The sequence below is a fragment of the Suricata suricatta genome, chromosome X (assembly GCF_006229205.1).
Source record: "Suricata suricatta isolate VVHF042 chromosome X, meerkat_22Aug2017_6uvM2_HiC, whole genome shotgun sequence".
NCBI lineage: Eukaryota > Metazoa > Chordata > Mammalia > Carnivora > Herpestidae > Suricata > Suricata suricatta.
The window spans coordinates 24,540,171-24,567,457 of record NC_043717.1 but is presented as its reverse complement, the minus strand read 5'-3'; the positions used below and the strand labels follow the sequence as shown (position 1 = coordinate 24,567,457).

At 43.3% G+C, this 27,287-nt stretch overlaps 1 protein-coding gene across 6 annotated transcripts in view; it reads right to left on the bottom strand.

Annotated features, from left to right (window-relative positions):
* Positions 1-26,759, bottom strand: part of GK (glycerol kinase) — a 72,397-nt gene extending 45,638 nt beyond the window's left edge. For 3 of the 6 annotated variants that reach the window (XM_029930047.1, XM_029930048.1, XM_029930053.1), the window contains exons 1-4: positions 26,546-26,759; positions 18,252-18,325; positions 15,975-16,081; positions 6,819-6,896 (exon numbers count right to left, since the gene is read on the bottom strand). In XM_029930047.1, coding sequence (XP_029785907.1) covers positions 6,819-6,896; positions 15,975-16,081; positions 18,252-18,325; positions 26,546-26,623 — 337 coding nt within the window. In that variant the 5' untranslated portion in view covers positions 26,624-26,759. The remainder of the gene's footprint in view (positions 1-6,818; positions 6,897-15,974; positions 16,082-18,251; positions 18,326-26,545) is intronic. The other 3 variants (XM_029930051.1, XM_029930050.1, XM_029930052.1) reach the window with 2 other exon arrangements.
* Between the last annotated feature and the right edge of the window lie 528 nt (positions 26,760-27,287).

The window sequence follows — 27,287 nt, the reverse complement described above, 5'->3', positions numbered from 1 at the left end:
AATAAAAACAAAACCATACTTCTGTTGTTTAAGGACAACTGTGCTTCCAAGTTTTAGGTGGTTGGCCATTTATGGTTTTCTTTCATGCTGATACTCTGAAACATAATCCAGGTCCAGACAAGGTTAAGGGAAAAAAAATGAGCTCAAGATTCCTTCAGATCTCAACAGATAATTACACAAGTTTAATCATTGACCCAGGGTTAACCAGTACATAAAAATTAAAAAGGGCAAAGGATGACCAGTGTTTAAAAAAAGTGCAACTCTGCAAAAAGAGTTACATGCCATAAGGAACTTCTTTTGTTTTTTTAAGATTTTATTTGAACTGATCTCTACAGCCAACATGGGGCTCAAGCACCCTTCGAACTCACAACCCTGAGATCAAGAGTCAAACATTCCACTGTCTGAGCCAGCCAGGCACCACACAGGAAACTCTAGATCCAACAACTTAAAAAACAAAATGGTTGCAATAACACCTAAATAAGAAAAAAATGGATCGGAGACCAATGAGTTTTGTCGGTGGTTTTCTCTAACATAGAAAGACCTTAACTCAATGACTCTCACCTCCCTGGATATTAGTCTTTAATATGAACAATATTTTGATATTAAATCATGAACTGTCCTCCACAGAAAGCTGCCGGAGTGCATCCAGCAGCTGTCCCGGAGGGGGACAGAACCAGCCCAAGGAGGGATGCAGGTGGGTCATGCTCGTTAGGCCTGAACACCTCGCTGGTAGTGTCTGTGGACTGTGCACACGAACATACTAAACATCCCCAATTCAAGCCTGTCCCCACTTGCCACGCACAGCGCTTCAGTGGTGTGGGGTTTGGTGGCGTAGTTGTAGCCATGCTCGGTTTCATCTGTGGTGTATTTGTAAAGCCCAACCTTCTTGGTCAATGATACTCGGGGAACGCCAAGGTGTGTGGACCACTAAGAAAAGGTGGTTTGGGAAGGAAAAGGTTTAGAAAAAGGGCGAGGCCTGGGGTGGAGCGAAGTCTTTGGAGAAGTATATTGATGAAGAGGACGCTGATAGGGAGAGAGCAAAGCACCGCCCAGGGGCCAGGGTAAGTGAAGACAGCCTAGAGAGGCCAGAGCCAGGGCCACAAAGCTCCTGCAATCCACCTGTGGGGCCATGAGGGCAGATGGCCCATCACGGAACAGTGACTGTGGAGCAGTAATGCTAAGTGACACCGCTCTATTTTAGGCACCACACCGATGTTTGCCTCGCTCATCACACAATTAACGCATGAACTCTTAACACTATTTGGAACTTCTGAAATAGGCCAGCTGTGCCTCCATGGACCAGGTTAGACTTCTTTTCTGTGCTTTTAACTGTATCTGTTATCAAAGACGTCAGTAAACAGACATGTTTACCTCGAGCAAGAAGAAAATAGCCTTGCTCAGAGTTCAGCTTCATTAAACGTTGTTCAGGTCCCCCAATCGACCCTGAGATCCCCCTGTTCCTGTTCTGGGGGTGAGTGAGCTGTCTGCTTGTCAAGAGACCCTGACCCATAAAAAAGAAGGCCACATAAAAAGCGATTTTTAAAAAAGAGAAGTGTAGACTGCTTCTCCCATTTGCTAGTCTATAACCAATTCTGCTCATCAGTTACATTGCTGAGTTACATAAGTAAAGCGAGAGATGAAGAGAAGGACAGGCCTGGAGCGACAGATTTACAAGAGGAAGAGACAAAGAGAGGGCGAGAGAGAGAGAGAGAGAGAGTAAAACCCACAGACTGTGATATAAACAAAGACAAAGCTCAAGGACAAAGATATGTGAAAATCTGATACTGTTTCCATCAATCCCACCGGATGTTGTTTTCAGAGAAAGCTACTGAAGCCTTAACATCATGTTAATAGTCTCAGCTGAGATTTGCATGGAGACAGGGCGCCTTGGCGTTTTTCTGGGCGACATACAACTGGAAACAGATTCTTTACCCTTGTCATGAGTGAGTAGCTTCTCTTCCCAGCTCATTACTCCTTCTCTCTCCTCTTTTTCTATTCCCCTTCCTCCTTCTCACTTCCTATCCCTATGCTTCTGAGTCACAAGGGCAAGCATGGTACCTGACTCCTGCCCGGCTGGTCACTGTACACCCAGGGTCCATCACAGAACCTGGACACAGAAAGGCACTGAAGCTTTTGTTGAATGATGTACACTGATTCCTAGAGTGAAGTCATCTAAAACTGACACTATCACCTCTCTGGTACCAACTTTTAATCTCCATCTAACACTGGAACAGTCTCTTTATAAAAGAGCCACAGACCTAAGTGCCCAGAAATGAGCTTTGATTCCAAGTCCAGGACTTGCCTTGTTCAAAGAAGCAAGCTACTTTTCTTCTAGGCTGGCACCCTTTAAATACTAGTTTCCTTCTGTTCTGTCAGGCTAAAAATCTTGCTGTCCGTTCGCACCCATACCCCACCCCCCCATCCTTTATGCTCTATCTATTTACAGACCCTCAGGTGGTGTCTTTCCTCTGAAACGTCTCCCTGGTTGTCCTCTCCACTAATCCCATTAACCAAAGGGCAGTTCCAACTCCTTTGCTAGATTTTACCATGGAGAGACAAAATCTTGTCCTTTCTAATATTTTTTTTAAGTTTATTTACTTATTTTCAGAGAGACAGAGACCACACAAGTAGGGGAGGGGCAGAGAGAGAGGGAGAGAATCCCTAAGCAGGCTCCACACTGTCAACACGGCCCATTGAGGGGCTTGAACTCACGATCATGACCTGAGCCGAAGTCACAAGTCAGACACTCAACTGACTGAGCCACCCAGGTGCCTCAAATCTTGTTCTTTTGAATATAGTTACTTACATATTTGAATGCAAATGCTTTCTATTTGTCCATCCTTCCTGTCTCACATTCCTTTTTCTTCCCTTTCTTGCCTTTTTAAATAAAAATCATCCCATTTCCCCCCCTTTTAGCTGGTTAATTATACTTTATTTTACTCTCATTGTTTATCTTAGAGATTATTAAAACATGTATCCTTGACAATATAAGGACTTTAAAACACTTGAAACTCATCTACCCCAAATTCCTTTCATGTTGCCATGTATTTTAATTCTTAATACATTTTGAACATCATAATGTTATTGTTTTATGCAGTCAAAATTCCTTTACACTGACCTACACATTTACCCTTTCTAGGACTTTGCATTGCCAAATTTCCGCTTGAGAACATTTTCCTTCTACGTGAAAAACAGTGCTCAGTTTTTCCTCCAGTGGGGGTTTACTTGATTTCATTGTATGGTCTTCTGACTTACTTTGTTTCCATTGAGAAATTAACTGAAAGTCAGTGTGGTGCTCCCCCACCTCTCCCTTTTTTAAAGATTTATTTGTAATCTCTGTGCCCAATGTGGGGTTCAAACTCACCACCCTGAGATCAAGAGTCACATGCTCCAATGACCGAGCCATCCAGGAGCTGGCAACTCAGTGTGGCTTTCTTGAAGGTCATATCCTTTGGTTACTTAAAAATTTTACTTTTTATCTTCAGGCCTCCGCATATGTTTACATATGGCTATCTGTGTATTTATCATGCCTGAGACTCACAATGCTTCCTGAATCTGAAAAACCTTTTTTCTTTTTCCTTTTCTCCTGCCACTCCAGTTACAAATATGTCAGACCTCCTTACCTTACTCCATCTTTCTCCTGTATTTTCTGTATTTTCGAAGCTTTTGTCTCTCTGTGCTTCAGTCTGGATATTTACTTCTGATCTTTCATTCAGTTCACTAATTCATCTTCAGCTGTGTCTAATCTGACATAAAACCCATCAACTGAGTTTTTAATGCAGTTCTAGAATTCCTCTTTTTATATTTCCAACTCTTGTTGTATTAGTCTTGTCAAGGAGTTCCTTGAACATGTTAATCATGATTACTTCAAAGTCTGATGATTCTTGGACTGTCTGGGGTGGCCTAGCTGGTTAAGCCTCTGACTCTGGATTTCGGCTCAGGTCATGATCTCAGGGTTGTGGGATCAAGCCCTGCATAGGGCTCTGCACTGACATTGTGCAGCTTGTTTCAGATTCTCTCCCCCTCCCTCCTCTCAAAATAAATAAATAAACCTAAAAAAAATGAAGTTTGAAGACTCTAACATCAGGATTTCCTATGAGTTTATCTCTAAGATTGTTTCTGTTGGTTTCTAGTTATGTCTTGCTTCATATGCTTGATTTTATAGAAAACTATAAGTCATATACTAAAAACTCTAGAGAGAATTTATCCCCAGAAATGGTTCATTTTTGTTTCTGAAAGGAAGTTAGCCTAGAAGCATTAGCAATTTTAGATCGCCATAATCCGCCCAGGGCTTTCAATTACGTCAGTCCGGGCTTCAGTCCCTGTGAGGGTTATTGTGCTCCCAGTTTTCCTCCCTTCTAGGGCTGGCCCTTTGCACTTGCAATCAAAAGTCTGGGTATGACCAATATTCATCTCCAGCCCAGGCCGCCTGACTACCTTTGACCTCCCTACATCCATCGACGTATGAAAATGCTGCTTAACTCCAGCTACTCCTTTTAGAGGCTACACGTATCTCTACCGAATAAGCAACACTGAATGCCAGGCTCATCTCTCTGGGCTTTCCTTCTCTCCTGTATCGTGGCCCCACAATTCCTCACTGCCTTGGTAGCCTTCCAGTCCCTCAGACAGAGTTTTGCTTTGTTTTGTACAACTTCTTGAGCTGTTCTCAGCAGACATTTGAAACAACCCATTCCACCATATGGGAAGGTAAGTTCTCCTTTATTATTCATTTTGTCCTCCCATGTCATCCAGTGAATGGCTTTCAGAGCCCTCTACATCCTCACTAAGCCCTCTTCATCCAAATGAGAACACAGGCTTTGGAGTTGGAGGGGTTTATGTCCAAACTGTGGTTTTACCTCTACTTATAGTGATGTAGCATTATATAGAGCTTTTCCAGAATTTACTTGTAAATAAGGCAAGTAAAACCTGCATCAGGGTCATTGAGATTCAATAATATGGGTAAAGAGTTCTAGTACATAGTAAGGTTAGCACTTATTGTGCATTATTATCACTATTAGTTCTATTAATAATAACTCATAAATAAATCCTCCTATCCTCAAAACTCATCGGTTTCTTTACTCTTTGGTGAAGTATGTGTACACATTTTCACATTCATAGCTTGTTCACACTGGCCTCCAATGTTCCCTTTTCCTAATGTAATCCAACGAACACGTTCTTCAAGGCCTAAAATGGAGTTTAACCTCCCCCAAAGGTATCCCTTGAATTCAGAATCCATACTAACATGTACTTGCTCTAATTCCCATTGAATTTAGCGGCATAGTTCATCCACTATTCCCTAGTTCTGTGTTAATCTCTTCCTAAAACTAGATGACAAAGTGCTTACAACACCGGCCAGTAACTCATATCCTCTATAACACATCCAGGATAGCATCAAACACGTAGGAGGTTCTCAAGACATGTGCATGGCTCAGGATTGAAAAACATTCTTCATATCCCTTAGGCGTTGTATAAATTAATACTGAAAGGCCCAAAGAATGGGGCACAGAAGGACACAGGTACAAGAAAAGGAAATGAGTAGATAAGCACATCAGAAAAAGAAAGTATTTCTGGTTAAATATAACTTCAACTAACCTAGTTGCATTATTTTAAAATGACAACTCAAAGTCCAAAGTTGCATTTTTACAATTCAAAGTTTAGAGTGAAACAGGAACTTTCTGGTTCCTTTGAGAAGGTCCTTCTCTTCCCTAGGCGGGGGGGGGAAGTAAAACCCCAACTAGTTCAAGAAGCTGGCTAACAGTGATCTGGAAAAGAACACCCCTAGGTATAAGTAATGAACACTGTTATATCCTGCTTTACCGGTATTCAAAATTACTTGCTCAGGAGAATGAGAAAAGTGTACGTTTGTGAAACAGGACCTGTGGTTACAATTCTGTGACATTTTTTGAGTCTTTAATTTTTTATCGCAAGTACAGATGACATCCTAAATGCTTTCTAATAACACAGTAACATTAAATACCTTCATGTTTTATAAAGATTATTTCCAAAAGATTCATGCTACTCTTATAAGGCACCTTTTTAGTGTATTTTCTGCTTGAGTATCACTTTCTTCCAATCAGTACTAAAGGAACTATACCACTAAAGTAAAGTAAAAATAGCTCACCCTATAAATCATCCCATCTCTTACAATTTCTGCCTCCGTCCCCACCCCACAAACCTGGTATTTTATGGACAAAAAATTGTGTTTTGCCATTTGGAAACAGAATGACACCGTTTAGTGGCTATATTTACAACAAAACAGCAGGTGACAGTGTCATTTAGTGCAAGTGTCATGTGCTAGGAGTATGGTCATTTACACTGCAATAAGACGTGATACCCAGTGTTGGTGCATTGGAGATTCTGAGGTTTTGAACCCCTGCCAAAAGAGCCAGGTGAATCCGAAGGAGCTCACGTTTTGAGACTTCATTTTCATAACCTCAGATGCGTCCATTAAAATTAGAAATGGGAAGAACAAGTACACGAGTATTTTATAGAGAGAGGACGGCGAGTGTGTAGAATTTGGGAGTTTTGATGAGAGGAGGGGAGATTTCCCTTGGGTGTATGAAACCGTTCTGGCAACACTGCTCCATTCGTCATAACACAAGTAATCAGGAAAAGGGGAAAGCAAGGTAAAGAGATAATTCCAGATGTGAATAAATATCTGCAAATATATAACAACTCATTCCCTAGAGGACTCTTCTGCCCATCCCATCAGAGTATAGGAAACAGGACTGCAAGCTTTTCCGGCCAGACATTTTAGTGTGACAATGTCTGCAAGTGGAGAAAGGCCACGCGTTTGACATCCACGAACAACAGCTTACCCACAGCATTGTAGAGGGGCTCTCCGGTTAACTTGTCCCAGACTACGGTGGTTTCCCTCTGGTTACTGACACCAATAGCTGTAAAGGGAAAGTTAAACAGAATGGAGTAGAAAGTTAAACCAGTAGAAAACTACTTCAGGAGAATAGTTCACTTAAAAAAACCAGTTTTTTGTTTTTTTTTTTACGTACATAACTAAACTTAACAGGTTGAGAAAACGTTTGGCACTTTTGTAGTGGTATTGAATGTACTGTCTTTGAGTGGCTCCAGGAAAAGTGAATAACCAATGTCAAGTGCTTCTTTTTATTTCTGCAGGCTGCTTCCCACTTTATGACCAGCACATGACAACATGGACGCAGACCAACACCTTATAAAAAGGGAAAGCAATCAATTCCAAATTTACAATACCTAATTTGTTATTCTATAGAGACCAACAATCACCTCATTCATTTATTTACTAATTGCTATAAGCAGTTTTTCTGTGTTTGTGCACACACACATGCCTGCATTTTAAGAAAGTAGCTACAGATAAAATCCTTCATGCTAGGCAACTTCATATTATGGTTCTTTAGAAATTGTTTTGTTCCTGTATTTTAATATGTTGAAGACATACAAATTTGAATCAGGCATAAATACAATATGGGATGGCACTGACATTATACTGACCTACATAGAACTCAAATGCTATAGCCATAGTTAAGTTATTGTAAGTAAAATACTAATGTATACCATTTTATTCAATTTGGCTTGATTCGGCTAAATCAGAGGTTCTCAGACTTGGCTGTACATTAGAATCAACTGGAGAGCTTCTGAAAAAACACCAGTGTCTACTCCATGACCCACACATTCCAATTTAACAGACAAGGACAGAAGGTGAATATTAGTATTTTACCTTCAACTCCCCCCACCCCCACCAAGTGATTCTACTATGCAGCCCAGGTTGAATGACTGACCGAAAGGATGGAGCTCTTCCAGAATGTAAGATGAGGATCTACTTTAAAGGCTATATAATCAACAACACATCTTTTGCTTAAATCCTCCCTAGAACCACTTGTTATGTGACCTTTCAGATAGAACTTCTAGTGACAAAATACTCCCTCCCTCTCTCAAGACAGATAGATATTCACAACATTGGTATTTAAAAAAATCCTTTTCCTTGTGGCTTTATTTTAAATAATCCCTATGCCCAGCATGGGGCTCGAACTCACAAGAGCCAGAGGGTCTACCAACTGAGCCATCCAAGCACCTTTCCACATGGCATGATTTAAAATGCCTTCACCAACTCTCCAAGGAACACACAACTTCCTGTCCATATCGTTCAGGCCGTATAACCAGAATAAAACACAAGAAGAATGCTCTGACCAGCACATGAGAGGGACCAACAGTTCCCTTGTTCTAAATAATCTTTTCTTTAAAGCTCAAAACAACAGTTTATTTTTAAAACAATACACTAAAATCTAAATTTTAAAAAGTAATTACTTTGATTTTACGGTAAGGAGATTTTATGTGTGATAGAGAACAATGAAAGCTGGCCTACAGAAAATGAACATGTACTTTTTTAGCGAGGTGTAATTGACACATACCGTTGTACTAATGTTCTAGTTTCAGGCACACCGCCTAACGACTGGATATGTGTACAGGCTACACAGTGATCACCACAGTAAATCTAGTATCATCCTGGTGCCCTGAGAAGTTATATAATATGCAATGTGACATTGTTGACTGTAGTCACCAGGCTGTACATTATATCCCTAGGACTTATCTATTTTATGACTGGAGTTTGTACCTCAACTCCCTTCTCCCATTTTCCCTCCTCCGACCAGTTTTGTTTCATTTGTGTTGCTTTTTGAATTCCACATACAAATAAAAGCATACAGTGTCTGTCTTCCTCTGTCTGACTTTGGCATACCCTCAAGGTGTATCCATATCCACGTTGTCACAAATGGCAAGACTGCATTTTTTATGGCTGAATCATGTTCCACTGTATGTATATACACCATACCTTTCTCCATGAATGAACACTTAGGTTATTTCCATGTCCTGGCTATCGTTAAGAACTGCAGTGTACATAGGGGTGCACAAATCTTTTTGAATTCGTGTTTTCATTTTCTTTGGATAAATACCAGAGTGGAATTGCCAGGTCATATGTTAGTTCTACTCTTAGCGTTCCGAGCAGCCTTTGTACAGTTTTCCACAGTGGTCCCGGTCAGTTGCATTCCCACCAACAGTGCACAAGGGTTCGTTTCCTCTACATCCTCACCAACAGTTGTTACTCTCTTTTTTGAAAGAAGCCATTCTGACAGCTGTGAGGTAATATTTCATTTTGGTTTTGATGTACATTTTCCTGATGAATGATGTTGAGCATCTTTTCATGTGTCTGTTGGCCATCTGTAAGTCTTATTTTGAAAAATAAGATCCAGGTCTGCTCATTTTTTACTTAGACTGTTTGTTTGCCATTGAGTTATAGGAGTTCTTTAAAATTTTGGATATGAACCCCTTATCAGATACATGATTTGCAAATCTGTTTTCCTACTTAGTAGGTTGCTTATCTTGTTGATGCTTTTCTTTGCTGTGCAGAAGCTTTTTAGTTTGATGTAGTCATTTATTTTTACTTTTTTTTATTACTGATTTAAATTCCTTGCTAATGGTTGGTCTATTCAGATATTCCTTTTCTCCAAGATTCAGTCTAGGAGGATTATGTTTCCAGGGATGTATCAATTTCTTCTACTGTTGTCCGATTTGTTGACCTATAATTGTTAGTAGCATTCTCTTATGCTGCTTTGTATTTCTCTGCTATCAGCTGTAACTTCCTCTCTTTCATTTCTTATTGTATTTATTTGAGCCCTTTCTTTTTACCTTGGAGAGCCTGCTAGAAGTTTATCAAAATAACCTTTGTCCATTGCAAATTTACTTACTGGAACACCTTTTCTAAAGGTACAAAACGATGACTAACAGTCTACTTCTAAGAAACTTGGAAGCACAGGGTAAAAGGAAGAGATTTTTTTTTTTTAAAGTAGAAGACACTAATGTTTGCAGGAATAAAGATGGAAGACATAGGAGAATGTGGGACACAGGGGTGCTACGAAACAATGAGACATGGTTCTGATTCAGTGACAGGAGGGGAGAAGATTAATGCACGGGTGGAGGGAGGAGCCTCAAGTAAGGAGGAAGGGTATTGTTTTCCGGGGGATGGAGGGAAATGGATATGAGTTCTAGATATTAAGTACAGGAACAGGAAACGAGGAATTGAGGCCCCAGAGCCTCAACTTTCCCCATGAGGTAGCACACAAAGTTATCTGCTCCAATGGGGCCAAGCACAAGTAGAAGCAAGTACTCAAGGTGCTTTTTAATACAGCTCAGGCTCTGAGGCCAGGCTGTTGGGGTTCAAATTTGAATCCCTCTGTTTCCTAGCAGCATGACCCTAGATCTCAATCTCAGTTTTATCTTCTGTAAAACAGAGATAATAATAGTTTCACCACCCTGACAGGGCTACAGTGAGGAATTCCAGAACTGATGCATATTACAGCGGTGCCTGCCACACAGTAACCGCTCAACACATGCCACTTACTGCCTCCGTTCATTGTCATCAGTATTACGGAGAGAGCAGACGAAAGGTTGTAGAGTGGGACTGAGCTGATTAAGACACATAAAGGAATTGCCCAGCAGCACTGTGGACACAAGAGAGGCCAGAGGACTCAGTGGGGCCTCAGCAATGGATTGCTAAAGTGCAACACTGTCAACAGGACACTTTGAGTGACAACTTTATACTGTGGGATCACAATGAATTCATGCTGGAGTGAAATCCCCTATTCTCCCCCCACTACATTAGTTTTCCATCAACAGACTGGCTGCTCGTTTAGCTGCAGTCTCTGGGTCACTATCGTACGCCCTTTGGGCTCTCTTTCTTCATTGGCTCACTCTAACTTGTGTTCAAAACGAAATCTAGAGCTACCTCTATCTGATTCATTGGTTACAGGTTTCTCCCTGACCACTCCTTCTTTCCCTTCTATCTTAGTTTGATTCCTTTGTGCCAAGTAAAACTGCTTTTCTTGCAGACAACCCAAGTCCGCTGAAATAGGTTCTCAGGATTCTCTTGCAGCCATAGACACATCTCTGTGACCGGTCTCTCCCCAGGGCACAGAGGCCTGAGGCAGCACCTCTGAACTTTCTCAGTGTTCCAACTTCTTGTCATTTTTACTGTAAATTCCTGCTTTTTTTAGATTTGTTTTGTTTTTAAATTTTTTTAAACATTTATTTATTTTTGAGAGACAGAGTATGAGTGGAGGAGGGGCAGAGAGAGAGGGAGACACAGAATCTGAAGCAGACTCCAGGCTCTGAGCTGTCAGCACAGAGCCCAACGTGGGGCTCAAACTCAGAGACTTTAAGATCACAACCTGAACCAAAGTTGGACGGTTAACTGACTGAGCCACCCAGGCGCCCCTGAAGTTTCTAGGAACTTTAGGAAAGTTTTTTTTTTTTTAAATGTAATCTCCACCCCCAATGTCGGGCTTGAACTCACAACCCTGAGATCAAGAGTCACATGAACTGGGGCACCTGAGTCGCTCAGTTTGGTTAAGTGTCGGACTTTGGCTCAGGTCATCCTCTCATGGTTCATGAATTTGAGCCCTGCATGGGGCTCTGTGCTGTCAGCCCGCTCCTTGTTCTCTCTCTCTCTTAAAAATAATAAATAAACAGTTTTTTAAAAGAGTCACATGATCTACTGACTGAGCCAGCCGGGCACCCCTGTGCTTTTTTTTTTTTTTTAACCTTTTCTGACTGCTAATCCCAGCACATGTGCCTCTCTGAATCTTAATTCCCTTTTCCTCAGAATAACACATTCGGGTCCTGGAATTCTCCACCCTGGTTTATCTCCCATTTAGGGGTGTATAAAAGTTACAGGCGTGAAGGATACGGGATGTCCCGGCCCCGCCGTCACTTAGTTACGGATACTACCATCACTGGCACACACGTAAGTCACTGTGGTGCACTGGACCTAGCGGTTCCTGCCTCACCTCTATGCTCTTTCTCACGAGGGATTTTTCTCAACTCTGAGTGTTGCTAGTAAAATTAACTAGTTAACTGCTAACTTCAAAATCTCTGGTTAATTCTCCTTAACATTGCCTGTGAAAAGTTATAAGCACTGTTAAGAAAATATGCTTAGAAAAGGCCTTTGGAAATACTTCCGGGTGTTAAAGTAATTGTTGTAGGTAGAAATATGGCTGGTAAGCATCCTTATTTGAAAATAAAATCAGGGGTGCGTGACTGGCTCAGTCGGTGGAGTATGCGACTTAGTCTTGGGGTCGTGAGTTCAAACCCCACTGGCCTAGAGCCCAGTTACAAAAATTAATAAAAATAAAATCATAATTTATAATTGGAACGTGTTTAGGGAAAACCCCTGAAACCCTGAGACGACACATAGCAAAAAATGAGAGCCCCGTTGGAAGGCTACTAAAAGTGCCATGTGGGAAGAGGTACAAAGCTTTACAAGAAAAATAGTCTCTGGAAGATGTGTGCATCCAGGATGTCATAACAATTGGAAATGAGATGTAGCCACAGCTGGGTATCTCTCTGGGAGACCGAGGGGCCTTTCTGAGCCCCGCAAAAGACCCCTGAAACTAGGAGTCTGACAGAAGACAGAAATGTGTGTGGTTATGCCTGGCAGAGTGAGGCAGTAGGTATGGAGCGGGGGTCCCTTTCCCTAACAGTATGGCAACTGCTTTTGATATAGGAGAATTTAATCGCTGAAAATTTTATGCTCTCAGACTTTTTTAAATATTAAATAATCTCTATACTCAATATGAGGATCAAACTCCTGATCTCTGAGCTAGCCCGGCACCCCTATGCTCTCAGCTTTGAAATGGCGCGTGTGCTATGTTTGTTTCTCTCACAAGAGGAGATGAGTAACTGGTACTTCCAATCTTTATACTTTGAGCTCCTTCAGTCCAGGAATAGGCAAACAGAGCTAAGACTCCCTAAGAAGGAAAGAAGCAGCCTATTTACTTGTCCTGGACCAGGTGTGCTGTCCAGCTAGCAAGTGAAGGTTAATTTTGGAGACATTGTTCATATGGACCTGAAATCAACGAACTTTCTGGCAGATGGCAGCTAACACCAATGAAACCGGAGTTTGCAGAAGAAATACAACCGGCCATGATAAACTCTTAACCACAACCAGGTTAAAACCACAAATAAATCGCTCTGCAGCTGGAAAAGCTGATTTATTTGCCACACTGGAAATCAAAAGCGAAGCGGTGTGTGAGGTTATCATCAATATGGCTCAGGAGAAAGAGCATTGGCCCTGCAGACGGGGGAGCTGTGTGTTAATGTTGTCAGCTAACACAGAGCTATAGGACTTCCCGTAAGTCCTTTCCTCTGTTTGTAGCTAGGTTTAGGTGACAGAGGATCATTCAGAGCACACGCGTTCTGTCACCTCGAGTTCCACATAGGCAAGCAAAAGTTTGGCCCTTGGTAGTGGCAGTTCAATGAACTATCTGGGGAAAATGCACAAGTGGCCTGGTATGGTGGGGGTCATGGAACTTAATCTACCTAGGTCACCCACGGTGCTTGTTGACAGGGAAGTGCTGGGTCACTTTGGCTCAGGTGTGGGTTGGGCAGCGGTGAGCCACAGAGGAGTGCAGCACAGAGAGTCGTGCGCCCTCTTACAGAGGGATCAGGGCCAGCGGAAGACAAGTCGCTCAGACTGGAGTTGTGCGTCACTTTCACAGATAGCACAAAACCGAGAGGGAAAGGAATGGCACCCGAGTCTCAGGGACCAGAAGGCCAACACATCGCAGCCTACCTGACCTATCAGGGAGGTAGAATGATGTCAAAACCAAGGCTGATCACGCTGGAATCCACATCCTGAACACGGCTTCATCAGCCCCCTAGATTTTTCACATCTTTGGTAATGGGCGCTTTAATAATGGGTGTGCTACTGAATGCCTCTTACACGCATAGGTTTACACTGTAAGAGCTGTGAGAAAAACTCAAGGAGACAACCAACCACCATTTGTATACACAAATCACCTAAAACCTGGTGAATCCAACTCTAACAGAAGTGTGAGGGGCGCCTAGGTGGCTCAGTTGGTTAAGCGTCTGGCTTCAGCTCAGGTCGTGATCTCATAGCTCATGAGTTCGAGCCCCGCATCGGGTTCGGTGCTGACAGCTCAGAGCCTAGAGCCTGCTTCTGATTCTCTCTCCCTCTCTCTGAACCTCCCCTGCTTGCACTCTATCTCTCTCTCTCTCTCTCTCTCTCTCTCTCTCAAAAATAAACATTAAAAAAAGAGGCCATACATTCTAGATGGATAAAATGTTTAAAATACTTTGTATACTGTCTCCCTCTCTGCTCATGCTCTCGTTCATTCCCTCTCTCAAAAATAAAAATAAACATTAAAAAAAAGAAGTCTGAAGCACTTCCACATAGATGTAGGGACAAAATGAGGGGTAGGATATTTGTTAGCTGCATGACCCTATCTTTGCTGCACTGCCCCTGGGCACACCTAGCAGGGGAGTCTGCTGAGCCAATGGTTTTGAGAATGATTAGTCCTTTGTCCTTTTTTTTTTTTTAAGAGAGAAAGAACACACACGCAGGCACGAATGACTGAGGGACGGAGGGAGAGAGAGAATCTGAGGCAGGCTCCATGCCCAGTGCAGTCCGAACCTGGGGCTCGATCTGACAACCGACTGTGACATCATGACTCGAGCAGAAATCAAGAGTCAGATGTTTAACCGACTGGTCCGCCCAGGTGCCCCTATGTTTAGACTTTGTATAGTAAGTATTATTTCTAAACATATAGGAAAGTCTGAAAAAAAAATCAGTTTCTCCCCAGCATCTCCACCTGAATAAATAAGTAAATTAATTAATTGAGTGTTGGTAAATCTCAGAGCCAAGATGATGTGAATCAAGAAACCACCACTACCAATTGATGGCAGCCCTTACCTAGAGTCAAATTACCTAAAAAAGAAAAACACAGCTCTTGAATGATAAACCTGAAAAACGGAGACTACAGAGAGATGACCACTACCACGTTATGCTTCTACCCTTTATGCTAGCGTATCAACTGTGGATAAGCGGGTGATTTTTCTCTCCCAGAACGAATGATGCAAAGTCAACAGACGGTCTGTTAACACTACTGGGAATTAATAGAGATCTGCACTAATCTACCACGGTCGCTGATTTCAGAGAGATTCTCTAAGTGAAATGTGATTTCAAACACTGCTCCCCCAAGCTGTTCCCCAAACGATCCAAGAGCTCCAGCAAAACCCCCAAGCATGTTTTTGGCCCATCACTTCCCCCAACAGCACTAGCCTCCCGACTCCCCTGACGGCCAATCTATCAGCAAGTTCGGTGCCTTCCCTTCGCCTGCCCTGCTGCCACTGGCGGCTCACCATCCTGTGTCTCAGTGCTTCCACAGCAGCACTGGTGGCCGTGTCCACACGCGTGCCCTTACCATCCACCCCACACACAGTGCCACACCGCAGTCAGGACAGTGTCTTTAAACAGCAAGTCAGATCCTGTCACAATCCTGTTGCCTTGCTTAAAACCTTCCCGCAGCTGCCTCCCTGTGATACGAAGAGTAACACGCACTCCTGTGGCTGACAGTGCCCTGTCTACTTCCTTGCTTTCGGCTCCTACTGAAGCCCCTTAGCCACCCCCACCCTCCCCCTTCTTTTACTCCACTTGTGACATGCTGGTGTCTTCCTATATCCAGAAATATGCCAAATTTATTCCCGCCTCAGGACCTTTGCACATGCGGCTTCCTTTTCCTGAAACTTTCTTCTCCCAGGTATTTGCAGGATTGCCCCCTTTTGGATTTCGAGACCTCAGCCAAACTGTCAGTTCCTCAGAGAGGCCTTCTCTAGCCACCGAATCTAAGGTAAGCCTGTCTAGGCACATCCCACCGTATCACGCCGTTTTAGTTTCTGCATCAGACTTCTATGTATCTGAAATCAGCTTGTACCACTCTGCTCTTACTGTTGGTCTCACACCCGCCGAAATAAAAGCTTTCTGCAAACAGTGACCTAATCTTCCCATTTATTGCTGCATCCTCAGTTCTTAGAGAAATACTTGCTACTGCACAGGCATTCGATCATGCACTGAATGAATGAATGAACTTGATGGAGATAAGCATGCATTGAGAAAAATATTCTATTAAAAATACCTTTTATGTTGGAAATATCAATATTGAGCTCTCCAAGTTTCTCACATGTTTTCTCTATACACTCATAGACAGACTGCAGAATTTCCTTTGGGTCTTGTTCCACCCATCTTTGAACAAAAGAATGTATTTGGTTAGTCCACAAGAAAGCAATACGAGTATCATTTATTTGTCTAGAAATGTGCACTTATAAGGGTGTGGCTGGTGCATAAGTCACAGAAAATTACATTAGCAAAGCAAAGCACAGCCAATTTCTAAAGCAATGATGTCAACAAAAGCATACTTCCCTTGCATTTTTATTATTCTTTATATAGCAGTTAATCATTTGGAAGAAGGCAAGTAATGAAAGTCCACAAAGAACACATATTCTACCTACTTTTACATAATTTTTTCAAATCCAGTAAGAAATTAGTTTCCCAATTTATTACATCCTGTGGCTTTGACACGTTTTGATAAGCTATCTTCATGTTTCACTACTCACTAGCTATTTCTAAGTAGACTGAGATATATACATATACATTCACACACATTTATACGTATTATTCTTGAGATGGATGGATGGATGGATTTTATCTACTTATTTACTTATTTATGTGTGTATGTACTCATTTATTTATGAAGCAAAAGAAATTCTGAAAAGTCAAATACGTATACTAATGTCTTTTGCCATTTTCTTCCAAAATATTTTGTTAACATTTAGGGAAGAAATTTAAATTTCTCCCAGTAATTCTTTCATGTAGACAAGTGATTGATTGCAGTTTTCAGACCCAATCCTGGTGCCATTTTGGTAAGGAATAAGGACCTTAGAAAGGTGAAAGGCACATAATAAATGACAAGGAAGAGCAATGTGGAAAAAATAAGTGGCAACTGAGGAAACCACATGTAGAAAGGGCCCAAGTTTTAAAAACCCTACCCTACAATCTGGAAGCACAAGGGAATTCCAAAAGCCTTTCTTCTTTGCCTGCCTGGCTTTCCTGAGCTTTGAGTTTTGTTTCTAAATTCTTTTTCTAAAAACCTAAACTCCTTCCACATATTTCTAACTTCTGTTCCTTCAAGACCCAGGCGCTCTCTGTCCACACTGGACTGGGATTAGGCCTGTGGACAGTCATTCTAATGCTGGTCCCATATCAATATCTTTTATTGGTAAAGAAATTCTCTAAAATGGAGGAGAATGTTTTTCATGGATTCATGGAAAGAAAACACCAAGATTTGGTAAGACACCAGTTTTTCTCTTTCTTAAATTGAATTAAACTTTAAAGGAAAATCAACAGATCAAAAATGTGCGTTTTGTTGAGTTTTAACAAATACATGTACCCATCTAACCAATATCCCAGTCAAGATATAAAATATTTCTATCACTCTTCAGAGTTCTTTCATGCCTCTTTCAAGTCAATCTATACTCCATAGGCAACCAATTTTTGATTCCTATCATCTTAGATTACTTTAGCCTCTTCTTAAATTTCAGAAATAGCCATGTACATGTGCTCCTTGGGGTCCCGCTTCTTACAGTTTTCATGGTATTGGTAAGACTCAACCAAGTTGTTGCATGCATCAGTTCACTTTTTAAAAATTGCTAAATGGTATTTCAGTGTTACTCATTCTACTGATGACAGACATTTGGGTTGTTTCCAGTTTAGGCTATTATAAATTAAGCTGCTATAAACACTCATGTATGTCTTTCTATAGCAATATGCTTTCAATTCTCTTGGATAGATTCCTATGAGTGCAATGCTACAGATATATGGCTGATTTTATAAGAAGCTGCCACGCAGTTTTTCCCAAGTGGTTGTATCATAAACATCATTATATGCTCACTAATATACTTAACATTTTATTTAATTAGAACTACCACATATGTATGTTATTCCCAAGATGTGTGACTCTGGCCAGGAGATAAGATATGAGAAAAAACAGGTATCTTTACTTAAGGAAAAAGCCATCCCACGCAAATCTGCATAGCAGGGGTTTGGCAGTGATGGAGACACAGAACTAAAGGACTTAAGGTCAATGTGGACTCTCTGATATTTAATACTCCTCTGCCTGACTACCTTATTCTCCCTTCTTTTCCCGTCACTGGGTCCCTAGGCCATCAATCAATCGCCCACTTGTTTTTGCTGAGCCACCAAGACATTGTTTCCTGCCTTGACTGAATGAAACCTATCCCTCCGATCTCCTCAGGAGGGGTTTGGTCAAGTTAACTTTACAAAGCCACAGGGCAGGTAAGGTGAGAGAGAGTAATACACACTGAGGTATCTTTACATATTAAATCAGGAAACATACCCTTCTCTTGGAAACTCTTGTTTTATTTCCACTTGATGGTGACTAAGTAGTTCGGCTGTTTTTGAATTGAAGACCTGAAAGACATATTGCAATGTTAGGGGGCAAAGATGCTTCAAGCTGAGCAGCAACCAAAGTCCCCAGTCACTGACAGGGGAAGTCTAATCAGACGGAATGCCACAGAAGATGTTCTACCTTCTCTTCAGATAGAATCATGATAAATAGAAATCTAGTGAAGGCGAAGCCAAAGAGGCAATTCCTTAGTCTTTAAAAAAAAACAAAACTGGCTCCAGATATAGGAAATTTTACACATCAACCAATTAACAGTATGGATCTCAAAAGAGAATGGGAAAACCAACAATAAAAGAGAGCTGGCAAAACGCTGATGGTGATGCTATAAGGTTCCATTCCGCTTCCATCTTGGATGTGGAGACACACAGAGTCATAGATAGCCAGGCACAGAAGGGCACTGCGTCAAGTCCTTTGAAGGGAAGTGGCCCAAAGAATCTAGCTCTTATAAAGGTAAACAGAGTGGTATCAACAGGGGGAGAAGTGTACCCCAGCATCCATCTGGCTGAGTGCTCTCTGTAAGAGACTTGCCGTGAATTGTTGACAAACTATGAAAACCAATGGATCAAAACTACCAGAGAAGTGCTATACAACCTCCACAATTTTCATACCACTAAAACAATACATTAAAAACGTTGGCAATCTTGTCATATATATTTTCACCCGTGTGTACCTCTGCTTGAGTACCAAAGTACTTAGTCTTTCAGAGTAAGGATTCCTATTTTAATTAAACTCAACTTCCGAAATCATTGTAATTACAGCGGTAAAGTTACATCAAATGCGGTAAGCGTTTCCATGCTTGGGTTTCCTGCGGGAGAAAATTACCCGCTCAGTGCAGTCTAAGAAAGGGAAAGTAAGAAGAGAAAACACACCGGGAGCCGCTGCTGCCCTCTCTCTCCCGGCACGCTCCCTTCCTTTGGGGAGGAAATGATAGATAGAATGGAAGCAAAAAGGTATACATTCTCAAGGCCTGTGAGGAGATAAAATATCTTATAAGTCAAAGGTTACCTTGACATGTCATAAATAGAAGGCACTTCACAGAACCCTAAGTGTTACCCCCCTGATTTACAACTAAGCATTAGGGCACACCTCTACGACGTTCACTTCATTTGTCCCGTTTTATTTGCTGGAATATCTCTAGGGCTTAGAATAGTGTCTGCCAGAGGGCTGACACTCAATAAATATTTGTTAAATGTCTGAAAAGTTATGGTCCGTCAGGTAATTAGGAGAAAATTACCAAAATCAAATGAGAAATGGTTATGCAGCAGAATAGGAAACCACAGTTGTATTATTTTTATTCCTATGACCACTGCTCCCAGGGTGTACTCGCAAATCCCAAAAGATTTGGGGTTAAGAGACAAGGGGTCCCCTTTTGGTTGGCTGGATTCATAAAGAGCTCAATAGCAGACCTATGGGGCTCTGAACGGAGTGAGATCCTGGCTTCAACACCTAGTAGTTTTAACGAGGCTAACTTCAGGGCCCCCACACTAATAATGGATTTGTAGACCCTTGGAAGAGGCCCAGAAAAGGGCAGAATTTCAGTAAATTCCATTTGGCTTATTAGACCATGAGGCTGGTGATCACACAGCATTTGGACATAACGGGACAGAGCCTGGCCTTCCCTCCTCCTTCAGAGCTCTGAAACCACACAGAATACAGACACCACCTGACTTTAACTTTTCTGAGCCTCAACTTTTCCATCTGTAAAAGGATTAAATAAAAGAATTGAGGGGCACCTGGTAGGCTCAGTCGGTTGAGCATCCGACTTCAGCTCAGGTCATGATCTCACGGTTCATGGGTTCGAGCCCTGCGTCAGGCTCTGTGCTGACAGCTAGCTCACAGCCTGGAGCCTACTTCAGAGTCTGTACCTCCCTCTCTCTCTGCCCCTCCCCTGTTCACTCTATGTCTCTCAAAAATAAATAAATGTAAAAAAATTGTTTTAAATAAATAAAGAATTGATGGGAAGTATTTCGCACAGGGCAGGCATACAAGTGTGCGTCCCAAAGATGTGACGACTGCTGTCGCGGCTATGACTGCTATTTTTATGACTGTCACTACCACCACCAGACCCCGGCACAAGTGACCAGCAAGAATTAGGATTCAAAGCTACCAGTGCCATATTCATCTCTAAGCCCAAATCATGCATCCGTTCTACATTCTGTTTTGCGAGGAGGGCAGTTACAAGCTGAAAAAAGAAGTGAATGTAGGAAATTAGCGGGGCGCCTGCGGGGCTCAGTCAGTTGAGTGTCGGACTCTTGATGTCAGCTCAGGTCATGATCCCAGGGTTGTGGGATGGAGCCCCACGTTGGGCTTTAGGCTGAGCGTGGAGCCTGCTTATAAGACTCTCTGTCTCTAACCCTCTGCCCCTCCTCTCTGCTTGCTGTCTCTCTCAAAATAAATAAATAAATAAATAAAAAGAAAGACAACTAAAGGAATTTAGCACAGTGAGGCACACAGCATATGTCTCCAAAATGTTACCATTATGACTGCTGCTGCTACTGCATCTCCTCCTGCATCTCCTCCTCCTCCTTCCTATTACTGGACTGTTACTACTACTACTACCTGCTAGCGGTAGAATCAGAAGTCACCAGCTCTATACTCACCACGAAGCCTAATTCATAACTCAATTCCAGCTCTGGAGGAAAGGGATAGTTTAAAAACGGAAGAAACAAGAAATAATTATTATTTTTAAATATGTAAGGACTTTCTGAAACAAGGCATGCCTTCTCTGTCTTAGAAGAAGGAGAGCGGGAGAGAGACGACACGCTGTCCTAAGGAACGGTCCCTCCAGGTCCCAAGATGAATTCACTTGCTCACTCATCCTATAACTCAGCCAGCCCATCACAGACGTGCACATTCATTTCCCTCCTCACGTGCCTTCCGCGCAAACCTACGTGTTCCCACCACACTCAGCTTTACTATGTGATAAAACATTTTTCAGGAATGAGAACTCCCTCGTTGGAACTCTATAATACGATATAAATTTAAATGACCTAAAATAAAAGTACCAACTACAACTGTACTGCAAACCTGACCACGAAAGGCACGGCACCTTCTGACAATCCATAGAGGAAAACATGGCGAAGGGCACTCTGTTTTTCTTAAAAAATGAAACCGTATTAAATAGCATATACATAATATCGAATATGCCAATATTTGCCAACTTAAGACCTGTTCCAAGACTCCGCGAATCAACCTTCCTAGGCCTCCAATCCCAAAGTACTAGTCAAGGCATCCGGAGGGGTCAGGTACCTAGTCATGTAATGAGCGCCTCCCACCGGCCAGATGCTGTCAGGCTTTGGGAGGCAGAGCTCTTCACACTTCATGCTTGTGAGAAACTGAGAGGGTGGCAGCCCCATGAGGGGACTGTCTTCTTGCCATCCGTGTAAGGTGATGGACAAGAAAAGAAGCCAACTTGGTGGAAAAGAAGAAAACACAAAAGAAACACAACCGCAGTTATCACAATGGCGGCCTCGTTCTACATAAGAGCCAAATCAGTTTTGCCAAACTTACTGTTCGTTAGTCCCTGGCCCCTAACAGGTGCTTAATGAATAGGGGTCGAATAAACAAATGAAAGGAAGAAAGTGGAAATCCGTCTCTAAGCCCTATGAGGCGGCTGCTGGGGCCAAGGCAACGGTTCCTGCCAAAACAAGCACCAAACTACAATTCTAGTCATTCTTTGGAGATGCTGGCTACTCAAGTACAGTGGTTGTGAAACCATTATCCACAGTGACTACACCTGAGCCCAGCCCAGGACCCGCTGCATCTGAGTCACAGGGTGATCAAACCCAGCAGGACTTATTCAAAGGCAATGGTTTTTTTGTTTTGTTTTGTTTTTGCATATTGCGAAACCAGTGTGTGTATATGTTTTCCTTGGTGAAGATTCATCTGTGATTATAATCAGAACCGACACGTGAGAAGCGGGTAAGCGGCCTGCCCCAGCCTCTGCTCTTCCCTTCACAGGGCTCCAGGCAGCCGGGGAGCTGAGGGCACTGGTTAGGGCAGGCTTCTGAGCGTTACAGACCTGGCTTTGAATCCTAGTTCCACCGGTTACTCTGTGACCTTGGGCACAGTCCTCAGCACAGTCCAATCCTGTGGAAAGGAGCTTAGCAGCACCACTTACATCAGGCTGCTGTGTGGATTAAATGAGATAAAGCTGGAAAAACACTCTACTGCAGCATCCGACACATTTCAAGTCCTAACACATTCCAAGCCTTTGCTTTATGCAACTTGATGGGGAAAAACAAAATTACCAAATAAAGAGGGAAGTTGAGTGGTGCAGCTGAAACTTTGGTCTTCTAAAGAAATGGCCCCTCCTTAAAACCTGTTACATTGATTCTCCTTCCAAGAAGTTCCTATTCTGTAATCTGAGTATTCATGTGCCAATCCCAGTTCACTTTCCTATCAGACAAGTTCCTTTAGTACAAAGCATACACATAGGATCCCAGGGTGAATGCTTTGGCAGCTAGATGAAGAAATGAACATGTTCTCAAACTGTCTACTAAAATAGAAGAAATTAGGTAATCAAACACACCCAAGTCCAAAAGTTTTAAGGTTTTTTTTTGACAAGGTAAAAAAGCTAACCAGAATCAAAATTCAGTTGACCTACTAAAGAGAAATAAAAATCTATTCAATCCATATGTATAAAGTGCTCCCTGTAGACAAAACACATGTTCATTTGTTGTGTGGACCAAGAATTCTTTTTATTTTTTTTTAATGTTTATTTTTGACACAGAGAGAGACAGAGCATGAGAGGGGGGCGGGCAGAGAGAGAAGGAGACACAGAACTGGAAGCAGGCTCCAGGCTCTGAGCTAGCTGTCAGCACAGAGCCTGACGTGGGGCTTGAACCCACGAACGTGAGATCTGACCTGAGCCGAAGCCGGAGGCTTAACCGACTGAGCCACCCAGGTGCCCCCAAGGTTTTTTTTAAAGCTTAATTTTTATTTATTTTGTGAGAGAGACAGCGAGGAAGCGGGGGAGGGGCCGAGAGAGGGGGAGACAGAATCCCAAGTAGGCTCCAGGCTGGGAGTGCGGAGCCCGATGTGGGCCTCAAACTTATGAACCGTGAGACCTGAGTCGAAGTCAAGAGGCAGTCTTTTAACCGACTGAGCCACCCTGGTGTCCCGGGACCAAGATGCTTCAAGGAACACGGAGACCAACAAGACCTAAAAGGAGGTCCCTTCTCTGAAGCATAGCAGGTATATAATTATAATATAAATCAGGTGATAAGAGCTATTAATAGAGGTATAAGAAAAGTAGTACAGAAAGGTGAATGAGGAAGGCCTGCTAAGAGATGGCATCTGAGGCACTATTTGGAGGTAGAGTTGAATTTCAAGAAGCAGATCTGGGGAACAGGGGAGGAGAAGATTCCTTTGGAGGAAAGAGCATGAATATTGATATCTTGTGTCCATTATGGGAGAAAGTTAATAACACTGCTAGTTTAGAAAAAGGAAGAAGAAAGCTTGGAGAGCCTGTTGGTCTTGTGAAAGTTGAATGAGATATGCAAATCTAATGAACAATGGTCAGGAAATTATTCAAATACCTTTAATTTTATAAGGTTCCTTATGACAGTTCTTATTCATTGTATTCTTCCCTGAGAAGGGAAGCAATTATTTTTGAGTCATAATTACAATGTGGAACAAAAGGACTAGAACTCTTGGGAATCACCTTGTGATTGAAGCCCTTATTCAGCAAGTCTATTATCTGCATTTTGCAAGGAGTGGTTTAGCAACCTCTTTCCTTGTAACTGAAGGAGAAGTTGGCTGTTAAACCATTCCTGAGTTTTGTTCTACTTCACACATCATCTCTAAGTCTTTAATCGACCCGCGAAGCATTCTCTCATAGTTGTTTCTCAAGAAGCGGAAAACTTGATTGATCAACTTTTATACATCACTCTATAAGCAGGATGGGAATCTTGTGAATTTGCACCTCCACTTACTCAATGAGATCATGCCATACAAGAGCCCAGTAAACAGAACCCAATGTCAGCAGGCTTGTGTTGTTCATGTCACACACTGAACAAATGGCTGCGATAATATGAAGTTGATTCATTCTTCCCCCACCAATGCAGAAAGCACCCCCTCGGGCAACAGAATCTGAGGGATCAGGAACAACCTGCAGTAGATAAAGAAGACAGCCAGGCTACATGGACAGCAGCGGCGAAGAGTCAAAAGAAAGAGAAGCACAGTAAGGCTGGCTCCTAAAAGGGAAGGAATAATGAAATGAATAATATAATGACATAAATAATAATAATGAAAAGAAAATCAAATACTTGACCCTTATTCATAGAAGTAGAAGCTGTATAAAGTTGACAACGGCGGCCATGTTTAGTTTGGCCCCCACCATGCTTTATGAAGTAATTGGCCAACACTCAAGATTAGCAAGATTTCACTGTAAACTCCAGACTATCAGCATTTCTTAAAGAATTCCAAGATCTGGCAACGCTGGGCTTGTGTTGCTGCTTGGCAGCTCTAGGCTGTCCCCGTGGCCTGGGCCGGCTCTCCACCTTCTACCTGGCAGGCTCCCTCAGGGACTTGTGTGAGCAATTCTTGAATGTGATTTCAAAAATCAACCCACAGTCAGTCAGCACACATATCTTCATGGTCTTTCTTAATTTGGGAAGATGGCAATGTAATTGTGTACTTTATATATTAATCAAATCCAGTGAGGCAGACTATCCTTTATGATTCAGGATTACTTTAGAAACATTTATATGAAAATAGGACAAAGTGAAACCTGCCAGGGGTGATCAAAAGATAAGCAATGTAAGAGACAGTAGAACTCCGTCTTGGCAGCTCAAGCCAGGCTAAGCCATTAAATAAGATTCAAACTAAAATTGGACAGGAAGCTTCTACTTTAGACAAGAGAGACAAGTATCAAAATGAAGGCACAAATGCAGGTTTCAGCCAAGTGGTCAGTTAAACAGAACTTGGAAAAAATGTGTATACTATACATACAATAAATACATATAGTATATGTACACACATATATACATACAAAATAATGCAGGAAAAAATGATTTGAAGTAAATAAGTGAAGACAGCTAAAGAATCATTCAGTATCAGGGCACCTGGGTGGCTCAGTCGGTTGAGCATCTGACTTCAGCTCAGGTCATGATCTCACAGTTCGTAGGTTTGAGCCCCACATCAGGCTCTGTGCTGATAGCTCGGAGCCTGAGCCTGCTTCAGATTCTGCGTCTCCTTCTCTGCCCCTCCCCTACTCATGCTGTTTCTCTCTGTCTCAATAATAAATAAACATTAAAAAATTAAAAAAAGATTCATTCAGTATTTACATCAACCTGCCACATTAGCCAAGTGTCCACTGACAGCATAAGTTCTTAACCAACAACTGTTTATTTAAATTACTTTTAAATTATCTTACTAAACTCAGTGCTAGATCACTTTAAGAGCAAGTTTCTTAATTGCACAAAACATTAATCAGCAGAGTCCCTTAAATAGCACCCCGTTGTGATAAAACTGCTGTCATACATAGTAAATAAAAAGAGAAACAGAATTTTCCTGTCACTGTATGTTGTGAAGCATGGAGAAAACAATCATCTGTTTGTAACCGGCAAAGTATCAGAACCGAAATCTGCGAGTCTTCGACATTAAATAAAGATGCCGGCAAAAACAGTGTAGTGTGACTTTTTCCTAATGTGTTCACCACCGCCCCCCACCCCACCATGCCGGCATTCCACCTCCTGCAATTTCTGTGGGAGAGGATGACAACGCATCATCACGCTAATACTCTATTCGTTCTACTGCTCCAAAGGACGCTGTGTTAGGCTACCAAAGCCGTGACACAGCTTTTGCCCCATCCAAGGACGTCCTGCGCCCCGCAGGCCAAATGCTCCTGGGGAAGACCGCAGTAGCAGTCACTGTGGCCACCTGTCCCTGGCTACAGGCGGACGGCTCTGCACGGATGCTCGGCGAGTCCTAGCTCCCTTTGGGGGAGGAGTCCCCCTATTAGTAGGTGATCCGGCTCCACCACCGAGGCCGGGGCTGCTCAACTCGGCCGCGGGGGTCGCGAGAGGCCGAGGTCCCCCAGGCCCACGCAGGGCAGCTCCAGCGTGGCAGGTCCCGCTCCGGGGACCTTGGCCTCCACCCCCTGACTAGCGACTGGGGCCCGGGGTCGGAGAAGGCGCGAGATGGGAACACGACAGCCAGCCCCTAGGTCCACGGGCTCCCGCCCCGGCTCAGCGCCTCCTCAAATGTCACCCTGGGCTCACCAAAAAGCGCGTTGAGCTGGTGCCCTGGTCCACTGCCCCCACCAGTGGCCCCAAAACTGCTTTCTTCGCGGCTGCCATGAAACCAGCTTAGGGTCAGCGGGCTATCGCGGCCCGTTTCCCGGGAGACGGCGGCGGGCGGGGGAGGGGCAGGTCGCTAGCCAGGAAGGCGAAGCGGCGTGCGACGGCAGAACGCTCGGATCGCGCTCCAGGCAGCCCCTTTACCCGCGCGGAACCTTCTCACCCCGCCCCTTCGGCCCAGGCCCCGCCTCCAACCGCGTTCCCCAGGACTCCGGGGGCGTGGCGGGGGGGGGCGCTGCCTGCCGGGCCAGCCAATTACAGAACGTGGAAACAGGCGGAACGTTCTGACAATCAGAGGGTGTTGAGACGTCACGGGGGCGGGGCCTGGGCGCGGCGGAGGCGGTGGCCCGCGCAGCAGGTCACGTGGGCTCCTGCGACCGGGAGGCTGAGCTGGCCTGTCGCAGGGCCGGGGGCCGCGGCGGGTGCTGCCCTTCGGCGGGGAGCGCCCTTGGCCCCTGGAAAGGGCACAACTCCCAGCCCGCGCTTTGCGGCTCCCTCTCGCGAAAAGGTCCCAGAGTGCAGGACTGCTTGTTCCCCTGGTGGGCTGTGCGGAACACGGCGTGAGTCGCTCCTCAGGCTGACCCGGCCAGGCCTTCCCGCGCTTCCCACGCCCCGCCCACTTCCCCGTCTCCTTGCCCTGGATAAGAATTCCGTGTAGCGAGCC